The 12,152-nt window shown below is 39.3% G+C and overlaps 1 protein-coding gene across 1 annotated transcript in view; it reads left to right on the forward strand.

Annotated features, from left to right (window-relative positions):
• Nucleotides 1-12,152, forward strand: part of LOC306797820 (voltage-dependent calcium channel subunit alpha-2/delta-2-like) — a gene marked incomplete at its 5' end in the record, with an annotated part of 32,185 nt that overhangs the window by 9,221 nt on the left and 10,812 nt on the right. Inside the window, 12 exons of the mRNA XM_079297257.1 lie at nucleotides 622-703; nucleotides 4,867-4,983; nucleotides 5,636-5,695; nucleotides 7,760-7,804; nucleotides 8,018-8,153; nucleotides 8,268-8,399; nucleotides 8,544-8,601; nucleotides 8,703-8,753; nucleotides 10,366-10,465; nucleotides 10,608-10,769; nucleotides 10,892-11,002; nucleotides 11,103-11,181. Of these exons, the coding sequence (XP_079153383.1) occupies nucleotides 622-703; nucleotides 4,867-4,983; nucleotides 5,636-5,695; nucleotides 7,760-7,804; nucleotides 8,018-8,153; nucleotides 8,268-8,399; nucleotides 8,544-8,601; nucleotides 8,703-8,753; nucleotides 10,366-10,465; nucleotides 10,608-10,769; nucleotides 10,892-11,002; nucleotides 11,103-11,181 (1,133 nt within the window). The remainder of the gene's footprint in view (nucleotides 1-621; nucleotides 704-4,866; nucleotides 4,984-5,635; nucleotides 5,696-7,759; nucleotides 7,805-8,017; nucleotides 8,154-8,267; nucleotides 8,400-8,543; nucleotides 8,602-8,702; nucleotides 8,754-10,365; nucleotides 10,466-10,607; nucleotides 10,770-10,891; nucleotides 11,003-11,102; nucleotides 11,182-12,152) is intronic.

Consider the following 12,152-nt stretch of genomic DNA (forward strand, 5'->3'; position numbering starts at 1 on the left):
AATATAATAATTATGTGGCAAATTGTACATTTTTTTTCTTTGCTCCGGAAACATCGTTTCACAGAATTATGATGAAGAGTCAACAAAGCTGACGAGGAAGCGTTACTTATATTTGAAGGCTTACTCTCAACCACAGTGTCGAAGATTCTTTTTTTTATTCCTGTTGTCATTCAATGAATTTGTGAATTCAGCGCTGAATTGGTGTAAACTGTGTTTTTTGCTTCAAAATATATCTTATCAAAGAGGTGCACAAATCTGAGGGTTGAAATTCTCTTTTTTTTCATCCGACAACTTTTCCTGTTCGCGTCTCTTCATAGGAAACGGACCGGATCCCTGGAGCTTTATTAATTGTGTTGGTTGCAGTATGGAGGCAGATTTTTCTATCTTGAAACAATGTATATTTATTTTCATAAGAGCCAACAGAAGTAGAGATATTAATGTGTGTTATAGTTTTTGTTCGATGAAGCAAGTTTTCATAATTTGTGTTTTAATCCATGCACAGTAACAGATATTTTTGTTGCAACATCACTGCTTGCTTCTGTGAAACACACACACACACACGCCCATATCTCTTTCATTGTTTGTGTTGTGTGACAGTCGGCCTGTGATGTTTATCCACAGGATAATGCACTGGGCCAGGCGTATCGAACAGGAGATTGACAGAGTCTTTCAGCACATCACTGGCGCTCAGCAGTTGAAAGGGGTGAGTGTGTAGCTCTCTTTTTATCGTACACATGAGTAAAAACTCATCATATTGCAGCATAAACTCAACAAGAAGAGACCTGCATGCAAAGTAGCTGTAAATCCAATAGGTTTAAGCTAAATAGTTATATAAAACCAAGAAAACTATTTCAGTCTACCTTTCAGAAACCACTTTGTTTCCTTTTTCATGGTTTTCTGGGACAATAACACAATGTTTTCCCTGGACAGACATCTTTCTCATAGCTTTTATATTCATCAGATTTCTGAATGTATGCTCTGTTTTTTTTTTATATACCGTAGCCAAATTTTGCTGGCACTTTGTGTGTTGTTTGCAAATAATTATCAATCTTGACACGTTGCACGTCTCCTACAAAGCGAGAGAGAAGCCTGAACACACGCCCACAGTGATCAGATTTAGAGTATCTGGTATTATGTTTCATGAAGTCATGATCTTAAAAACACCTACATTCAGGAATACTAATTCAGGTCTTTCATAAGCTGATCATGTGTGTTATTTGTTACTAGTGGAACAATTCGTGAAGTGTTTTTTATTACTTTGTATTCATGCAGCCTTATCTTTCATCAAGTTCTCAATCAGATCCATTTTACATTACATTTTGCATGACACAGTAATCTGATATTTGGCTCTCTGCGGTGACCTGATTTCTAAACTTGCATACCCTGTAAATGAGACTCTGCATTTACAATTCTAAAGCCTTCGGCCTAGATTTCAGAAGCGGCAGACAAAAAATACATTTTGAAGGATATCTCAAAATCTGAGCACATAAAAGTGAGGGGAAAAAAATATATATTTTTGGTGGTCTTTAAGTGAACTGACCCTTTAAGGGGATAAAATGAATCTCTCTCTCTAAGAGAAAGGGAGCTGATTATTTGGCTTTGTATACACTATTCATGGTTTTGGCACTGTCAAATATTTTAGAGCTGAAACCATGAGTTGATTATTAGATTAGTCTCTATTTTCAAAATCAATTATTCGTTTGAGTAGTTTTCACGCAAAACAGCAAAAAAACGAACCAAAAAACAGTTGTTGGTTCCAGTTTTTCAAATGTGAGGATTTTACTTTTCTTTGTTTGATATGACCGTAAACTAAATATGTTTGAGTCTTGATATTTATGTTGTTTTCTAATAAATTATAGACAACATTATCAAGAACATAATCTGCTAATGTATTGATAATGACACTAGTTGTTGGTTGCAGACATCAATAATTGTATCCTGAAACTGAACTAAGCTGTACAGATTTTTGTGGAAGATCTGAACCAGTGCTTGTTCTATAAGCTGGGGTTTGAGACTTATTTAACTATTGCACTGACTATTGTCCTGCATGTAAATGTCCAACTTCCTATTTCCACCTGATTTTTCCCAGTGATCTGGTTTCTTGTCAAGAAAGTCGTGTTGGGCGTAAGTTGCATACTCAAATTCATGAAGGTATCTCCGTGTACCTGTCGTGTCCAATAAGTTATCAAGGTTGTCTCATGTCCTTGATGTAAGAGGTGGCTGTGAATAAGTGGTTGAACCTAAAAAGACAAATGCCAAAACAATATTGACCAAAGATCATCTAGGGGGCGAGAGAGCCCTGCTCTGTGAGGATGTGTGGGGGCGTTCCCTCAGCAGAGACCAGCGGCACGTGTCCTCTGTTGTGTCACAGCAGAGCAGATGGTCAGCCTGCAGCCTGCAGTTAATGCCTTGATGTGAGACTCACTTGTTCATTCAGTCCTCATTAATCCCTCTATGTTCCTGAAACACTCTGGATCTGTTAAAGCAATTGTGTGTCTTTGCCCGGAAAGCTGAGTATATCTTCTCTTCTCGAGGAAAAGCTTTTAACTTTAATTAAAACTTCTCATTCGATACAAAGCCGCAGCTTGACATTTGCAGATACTCTTGATGGCCTCCGTGATACAGCCCAGCTCCACATCAGGGTTCTACCACTCAGACTGCTTCACTACGCTTTAGCAGGACAGTTTTTGATGCTTTTTGATGTAATCAAAAAAAATGTAAACAAAGCATGATTATCTGGAGGTTTTAGGAAATCTGTGCTACTAGTTAAAAACACTTCAAGACTCCCTTTACTATTTGTCAAAATAAGAAGACAGAGTCTACAGCCATGTCGGCCACTCTGTGAGTAGGGGTGGGAATCGCCAGAGATCTCGCGATACGATATTATCGTGATACTGCGATATTATCACGATACTTTCACGATACTGCGATATTCTGAGTATTGTGATAACATATATTGCGATTTATTACTTTTTTAAACTTCAAATTTTGTCCCCAAAGGAAAACTGTGTCAACAACATGTTTTATCTGAGTTCTTTCTCTGACCAATCTTCGACCAACTTCCTACCAATCACGCACGCAGACCCGGCACCTCTGCTGACCTCACCACAAAACAACTCAGCACTTTCTAGTGGACTGAAAAAGCAATTGATTTGATTTTTTTTTAAGTAGTTTATATAATAAAAAATCGATACTTGGCGTCCGTGTATCGATATAATATCGCCACGTAAAATATCGCGATACTATGCTGTATCGATTTTTCCCCCACCCCTATCTGTGAGGCTGTTCTTAGGGACAGAGGTGCTTCAAAACGTTAACGACAACATGATAATATGCTCACATTGCAAGACATTTTAACTTAGTGGAGACCATTGACATGTCCAGGTCCCACGTCTGGCTGGTTTGCTAAACGTTTCATCTACATCATATCCGTCGTCAGAATTACATCTTGATTGTGAATATATTCTACACGGCTCCTGTTTCTTCTCAGACAGCAGCCAGTTCACAGAAACACCCTGTTTATCACTGCATGTTCCCGTCTGTGCGGCTTGGGCCAATAAAGCATCTGGTCAGTACACAACTTGAGGGATGTCTTGAAGTGCATTTGGTGAAGTGCATTTATAGAGAGAGTGCTGTTATACAGCATGCAGGTTTGCTAAATATATTCATCCAGGTCGTTGTCTGTCTCCGTCTCCTCTCTGATGTATTTGCTCTTGAGAGTCTCATGGCCTTAAACCCACCAGCTGATAGCAAGATATCATCATGGTTCGTATGTGTATTAATATACAGCTAAAGACTATGTCTGTATAGTTGGATATTGCAGGCAAAACCAAGCATAAAATAAAAGGTGTTATTTGTTTTTGGAGAGGTCTGAATGTGGGCAGCTGCCAACTAAAGCTATGAAAGTTCCTCTTTGTGCTCCTGTTCATGAATAGACGTGTTCTGAGCAAACAGGCAGTATTTCATGCCAAAAGGCACCAAACTTTCTCCACAAAGTAGAAATCAGTTTGAAAAAAATAGTCACTCAGACATTTGCTCTTGCTGCTCAGTGTCGTTCCCAGATGTCTCCCGATGACCCATAAAGTTCTCTGGTGTTAGAAATCACAAGGAATACTTTGTGAGCATGTTGAAAGGCCACATTTCAGAAGATCACTGGGATGTGTGGTCTAATTTAACTTCAAGTCCTCTGGGGAAGAGCATTAAGAGCAGAATCTGGGTTAATCTGTAAACTTTAGACCCAAGTCAGAAAGTAATACATTCAAATAGATTGGTGTAGTCTTGTGGTTTAAATGGACTGTAAGCTGCTCGTTTATTTCAGAAATATTTGTCATCTTTGAGGTGAGTTGAGAACATGAAATAAACCTCGGATCTTCAACTTCACTGGAAGACATTATTGTCCGAGGCTGGTGTGGTTTAAACCTCGTGATCATCCTGTAAATCTCACACCAGCTTCATTAGACAAAGTCACACCTTGTCTTTGTGTTGTTATTTTGTTGCTACAAGCCACCGTTGGCGGCTTCAAGTGCATTTTTAAATAACATGTAGCAGTTACGCAGGATGTTGTTTTTAGGGTGGTGTGTTACTTTTTATTCTAAAATGATTTGATTTAGCAAATTCATGAGTTTCTGGATTATTATTATTATTATTATTATTTTCAGGATTGTTTTGAGATCTTGAGCTTCGAGCTTGTTTCTCTACAGATTTGTAAATCATTATTTTCAAATAGCACCACACATATACTGCCCATAACAATCAGCTGCACTAATACAGATTTATGTTCAGTCAGTTTAGACAACATGTCAAAGGTTACAAATTGTCAATAGCAAGACTCTTAAGTTTTTCCCTTTTTCCATGAAACATTTACAGATATACAACGAAGAAAGACGACGGTTTAGTCTGGTGAAGAATCAGCCTCGGAAGATTGTGGAGAAGGTGGCCTCAGATATAGAGAAGCTCCTGGCTAAGAAGCGCAAAGCACTCGATGTAAGTATATTGTTGATGCAACCAACTGTTGCTCTTTTATCTGCTACTTCTTTCCTTCTTTCTGTTTTAACTGCAAATGAAGTGATCACTCAGAACTAGATTGTTCTGTTTTGAGTAAGAAAGTAAAAATGTAATGTTTAAGTTTAGATTTAGTATGCTTCCATGTATTAATAATACAGTGTCACATTTATACATGTTTGAGACAACAAGTGTTGAATCGGGGGTATTTTGATTTGTTTCATCTTGCAAAGATGAGTTTGTGGACGAAGCAAACTTGCAGCAATTTAATAAAGACAAAAAATATTACTTGCTATTAGTAATTAATTCATTGTTAAAGGTCTGTCATAGTTCTTTGATTCCAGATAGTATGTATATTTACTGTAGATATATATTCTTATTTTGTTTTGAAGGATTGTGTTAAACAGAGTAGCTCAAGATGGCTATGTTTGCAAATTACAACCAAAACATTTGACATTTAAGTGATTGAAAGCATTACTGATATTGTCTGAGCATCTCTCTTGCAAGACGACATTATTTACCAAAGTTAGTAAACCCAGTTCTGTCTCCGCGCCATGTTTCACAGGGTTCCTCCACCTTTGACAAGAGAAATCAGACATGTCATGTTTAATGTTTCTCTGTTTCCAACATGTAGAGGTTAGCCAGTGAAGCAGAGCGGCTCCAGCGAGAGCATCTATGGCAGGATGGAATCAAGGTAAAATCTATACTTACATATTTGAAGTAGAAATGTTGCATTCGTAAATGTTGATCACAGTTAATATTACATGGACTATAGTCAGTATTACTGAGAGCCTTTGATACAAAGACGATGCTGTGTCTGATCAGTATTATCGACACCCCTTTACTTTTGCTATGCACGCAAACTCCCCAAACTGTCATTTGTCTGTTAAATTTTGTGGATTTTTTTTAATCCTCATTTCCTAATATAGTGGAAACATTACGCAATCAAATCTACCCACTGATGTAAATTCCAACCAGATGGGTCAAATGGGACGACCCGAGAGAGACAGAACATTTCTAGCGCTCAGCTGGGCGAAACAGATGACCGAGTGCACTCAGCTGTGCGGTTCCGTTGAGTCCTACGCACATTGGCATTCCACTTTTCCACTCGGTCGGCTTCAGTTGCCCAACAAAATGAGATGGGGTTAACCTCATCCTCTCACATGGCCTCTCACGTACCTCCCTGAGGCGCTGAATCCCTCTGCCATTTTAAGAGACACTGATGGTTTGAGCCCATTCATTGAAAATGGTGTAGACTTTTACAACATTGTCATTTTCCAAAACACGTATTCTAAACATGTATTGCTAAAAGTTTTTTCTGGCTGAAGAAGAAGATCAATACCACTCTCTTTACCCACGAAATATGAAGCTACAGCAACTGGTTAATTTAGCTTAGCATAAAGACTGGAAACAGATTCATATAAAACAGATGAAACATTTTCTAGAGGATTGAAACACTGCTGACAGGCTAAGATCTAAAGAAGCAGGGCCTTCAGGAGAAGTTAACATGGAGGATGAGCAATGTCGCTTCTCTGGACTGACTGATAAAAAACAATATCTGGTAACGGCTGAATGTTTTCAGAGATGTCAGAGCGGGAGATCCGTATTACTCACAGCAAGAAGACAAATAGCCGTCAGAAAGACATGTCATATTATGTGAAATGTGATATAGGCTCAGGCACTCTTCGGAGATAAGATTTGGTAATCAGAACAGGCCGAGAATAAGAGCATAGCAGCCTCCGAGTGGATGTCACGCTTCTTCTGAAGTATGTTCGGTCTCTTCAGAAACTAACAGATGGCGATGCTCCATCCAAGCCTTACAGCCTGTCCACTGATTCAAAATGTGAGAGCACTGAGCCGAAAACAAGAGCAAACATTTGGTGGTTACAGCTTCACAAATGCAAGGATTTGAGACTTTTCTCTGTTTCACGTCATTGTAAACTAACCATTTTTAAATAAGCATCTTTGAGATATAACTTTGTTGGATGTGGTTACTTTTGATGCACATTTGTCTTTAGTGTTGCCGTGTTACAGATGGAGTGATTTATTCATTAATTACACAAAATACATTTTAAAGTAACCGTATTAGTCCCACAAATGATTCCAGGTACACGTATGAACTGTCAATCAACACATTTATTGAACTGGTTCTCGTGAGACAATGAGCTTTGGTGCGTGGTTGTGACCGGTCTTTGAATGTTTCTATGGTGATCCGAGCAACATGTCTTTGTTTGTGATCCACTCCACCAAAATACAAGAAGAGTTCACTGTCATTGTTGTAAATAGTAGCCGACTGCAATTTACTTATAGGTTGTGATGCTCGTGTGAGCCCATAGTCAGTCAAAAAAACATACTGATTTCACTGATTAGTTGTGTAACTATTCTACCATATTTGACACCTTTATAATTTTGATAATATGCATTTTGAAACTAGATTTTTCGAGGCAAAACCTATATTCTACATTCCTTTAGTTCATCATCAATTTTGACTGCAACTATTCACAATAAACGTTCTTTTTTTGTAAACTATGCATTTTGTCCATATTTGAACAAAAACGCAGTTTTGAAGATCTTACGGTCAATCGTCAGTAAAGATTGATTTTGATAAATCGCAACAATCTTTAGTTACAATCCTAATTAAGTAGCCTCCATGTGTCTCGAGGTTGACCTGACCTGTGTGTACAATATTGAATGACTAGTGTTGTTTCACAGTTGTCAACATTGCAGCCTCCTCATGTCTGCGTCTGTTTTCTCCTAGGAGCTGGACATGGCTTATTATGACTCCAAGGCAGAGCTGGACTATGTGAGTGAGAGACCTATAAACACATCGGTCTGCTTTGTTTGTATTTACTGAGGCCATGAGACAGAAAAGAGATTATTTGATGTGTTGTGTCTCATTTGAAATACATTGTCTTAAAATACTGGCAAAATGCAATTTAGAAAGTAAGTCGTTGCAATAGTGCTGGTGCAAAGATGAAGGTTAATGTGACATGCGTGCTTTCTCGTGTTCTCAAAGTACTCCATGGATGGAGAAGGAGAGGTGGAAAATCCTTCGCACATCAAGCTGGAGTTTGTTTACGATCCAAACTTCAAAAATAATGTCAACTATTCCTACACAGCGGTTCAGATTCCCACAGATATTTATAAAGGAGGCAAGTGAAGTTCTGATTATATTATTTATTTCCCTGGAAAGACGTCATTTGATTCATTTGACATATTTCAAGGAGCATATCTAAGAAGTTTCAACTCTTTTTTTTTTCAATCAGCTCCAGTCATTCTGAACGAGTTAAACTGGACGCAGGCGCTGGAGAAAGTGTTCATGGAGAACAGTCAGGAGGATCCATCGCTGCTGTGGCAAGCGTTCGGGAGTGCGACTGGTGTCACTCGCTACTACCCAGGTAGCTTTTAACCACCATGCCTGTGATTCCTAACCTGGCGTTCAGTATGAAGGGTGAAGGGACATTTTTTTAAATGGACGGAACAAGGGTTAACTCAAATTAACATAAACAGTGTCAAGGACAAGGTCTTTTCATTTTTTTCAGCTACACCTTGGAAAGCCCCCGATAAGATTGATTTGTATGACGTCAGGAGGAGACCCTGGTACAGTATGCTGCTTAAAGCATATTTTCATGTCCGCCTATCACAGCTGCAGTCGATTTACAGGGTTGACATACTGCATCCTCTCTTTTTCTTTGTCACAGGTACATCCAGGGAGCCTCATCCCCAAAAGATATGGTCATTCTTGTTGATGTGTAAGTAATACATAGTGTTCATACATTTTCTTGGGTTTAGTTGTTGGCTAACATGTGAATGTAGCATAGGTCTACTGGCAAAAAGTGCATGCATGTTGCTTCTACTGCTTATATCCTTGTTAATAATAAAAATAAAAAAACATACAAAACTGTCCCTTTCTTTGTAGCTTCAAATAATGAACTGGTCTTGAAATCCATTTGTGAAGTTTTCCTCAGCCTTGCTTGCACTTCTGTCTCACTCACAAGTGAAAGAGGCCATCTATGGTGTTATTTCACACAAGTGAGCAGCTTCTTTGTGCTTCTGGACCTATTGGCCAGCAAATTAGAGAATCAAGTCAGACTAAAGTTGAATTGCAAGTGGAAAAAGTGTGCAGCTGTCGCTGACTCTGCACCAAAACCAGCTGAGAGTGCAGCTCATATTGCTTATCATGTGTAACAAACTAAAGGTCAAGTTAGAGATAATTCAGACACAAGAAGAACATCTGAATGGTTTGTACATGATGTTGTTTTGTAACAGTCTCTAACTGGATTAAAGTGATGCAATGTGATGTTAATTAGTGAGCTTTAAAGGTGCTAATAGGTGGATTTTGTTCAAAAAAAAGTATTCTTAATCCACGCAACTCTCTGCCAGAAAGTAAATAAGCGTATTTTCCAAAATGTGAAGCTGTTGATTAAAGCGTAAACATGATGAAGTTCTGCTTCCTGTTGGCAGATCAGACAGCAGAGAGTGTGTTGCTGAGTGTAGTCAAACTCATGGTCATGGTTGAGTACAGTAGCCTGTTGTTGTCACTGTGTTGTCCCCTCGGTTGCTATTCATTGTGGCGGTAATGCACCGTTCATTGGCAGTGTTTGCAAGGTTAATCCTATTACTAAGTTAAATGAGGAAACTGGGAGAGCAGCCCGTCATGAATGACCTTTCATCAACATGGTTCATCAACATGCACATCAAGATAGTGGTGCATTCAGGTGCATTGTGTTTGGGAAAAACAAACAGTTCATTAGCAAACTACATTAGTGCGTTCCTCTGTGTACTGCAAAACACTGGAGAAGGAAATACAAACAAACAGCCGCAGAAAAGCATTTCTCGATGCTGATTAATCACTGCGGCAGGGGAAATCCTGTCTGTGATTGAACATCTGGAGAAAACGCGTGTGAAGTTTTCAGCACTGCTGAAGACTTTGGTCGGGCGCTCAGAGGGCGTGAGTGTGCATTGTTATTGACGCAGATAATTAAATAGAGCTACTGGATTAAAAAAAAAAAACCTGTTTAAGCAACCATATCAAATGAGTTAAATTTTTACAATCTAACCCCGGATATTTTTAGTGAGTTACTATTTCCTCACATATCCTCCATTGTTGTGGGGACACGAGCTCACAACGAATTTGCGCAAAATGTGTCTTCAAGATCCTCAAGATTAGGTCCAATTTAGCAGCACTTTCCTCATATCAACTGCAGCTGCACTCATATACTGCACAAAATAAATACTCTGCTTCACTGAAACACGGGCTGCTGCATAATTTAGCAGACCTCCAAGTAAAATGATCTTTTTGTTGGTGTTATATGAATTCGTATTTGAGCATGTGATTGGGATGATACTTGTGTGTTTCCTCAGGAGCGGCAGTGTCAGTGGACTCACCCTGAAGCTCATCAAAGCATCCGTGACGGAAATGCTGGACACTTTGTCTGATGATGACTATGTCAACGTGGCCAGGGTTGGTATCTGCTACACTCACTGACTCTTCATCACTCATCACTCATGCTCTCATTTCACATCTCTCTGCCTTTGTTCACTTGTTTCCTTAACTTCAGTTTTTACACATTGAAGCCCAAACTGTGTCTGCTGTTGTGTTTCAGTTCAACGAGAAAGCCGAGGCCGTGGTTCCCTGCTTCAAACATCTCGTCCAGGCTAACGTGCGCAACAAAAAGATCTTCAAGGATGCAGTGCAGCAGATGCAGGCTAAAGGCACCACTGACTACAAGTCTGGATTTCATTTTGGCTTCAACCAGCTGTTAAATGTGAGTCACATTGATTTACATCGACCTGGGATTACGTCAACACTAATGTCTCCCCACAGTTGTACTGCATTGACCAACTACTGTTCCCTCTCGTTCGTCTCCCTTTGAAATGTATTTTTCAGAAGACAAATGTTCCTCGGGCCAACTGCAATAAGATAATCATGCTGTTTACTGATGGAGGAGAGGACAGAGCTCAGGATGTCTTCATGCAGTACAACTGGCCCAACAAAACGGTTGGTTTCTTCTGACCATAACGGACACCTTTCACTTGCATCCAGCATGTTGACCACCCTCTGAAAGCTTCTATATTTTTCTCCATTTGTTCCTCCGAAGGTTCGAGTTTTCACTTTTTCTGTGGGTCAACACAACTATGATGTTACGCCTTTGCAGTGGATCGCATGCACCAATAAAGGTGAGCTGAATTTTCTGTGTGATTCATTGATTTTTTTTCTTTTATTCCCCATATCACAGTGGTTCCCAGTCTTTTTTGTCTGATATACCCCCACAGCCCTTCATTGGTATCACCCGTCAAATCATTACTTTTAGCTAACTATTTCAACTGCTCTGCATGCTTGTGAACTAGTTTTCAAACGCTCTGTTTGACCAGCGTAAAACCAATTTTATACTACTATTTGGCTGTTTTTTTGTTTCTAAATTCATTCCTATAATAGCCCCACATTGCCCCTTGTAAAAGAGTTGTCTGCTGTATATGTGTTAATCAATGCTGAGACTGAGGAACACATAAATAAATCACTCTGCCTAATGTATAGTGCAGTGCACTGACCCCACTAATGGGGCTGCCCGGGAGAGCTGTGAGCAGACCAGAGTTGGTTCTCACAAGGCTCGGTGAGCTCACGCAGAGGTCACTTGCTCGTGAAGATCAGTTTTGCTCTCGGCTGAGAGCTGACACCGATCTCCCTCTGAGAATTCATGTTCGTCAGGATGATTTTTGCTCGTGCAGGGACGATGACTTAATGTCAGCCAGAATACTTGCGCACAAGAGTTGCCTTTTGTTCACACAGAGCAGTTTTCTCAGAGTTTGGGTTTTGCTATTATTTTGAAACGATTCAAACTGAGGGAGAACAAGTTGTATCTGAGGAATATTTTTTTCTTTTTTGTTGTTTTTAAATAATAAGGCAACATCAAGTGAACTTCATCGCAGAAGATGACGCGTGCAATCCATGATTTATGACAAAAATAAATCACGCATTCTGTGTTGTTGATCGTTAAAGATTGTATCTTGAGTTATTTTAGCTGCTACTTAACTGTGTAGATACAGATACATCAGTTTAAAGCTCTGTGGTATTCCTCTCTCTCTCTCTCTCTATCTGAAAGTTAAGTGACTGGTTGTCTGGTAACATCGAGTAAAATCTGAAATATTTA

This window comes from Melanostigma gelatinosum (assembly GCF_949748355.1).
Source record: "Melanostigma gelatinosum genome assembly, chromosome: 3".
Classification (NCBI taxonomy): Eukaryota; Metazoa; Chordata; class Actinopteri; order Perciformes; family Zoarcidae; genus Melanostigma; species Melanostigma gelatinosum.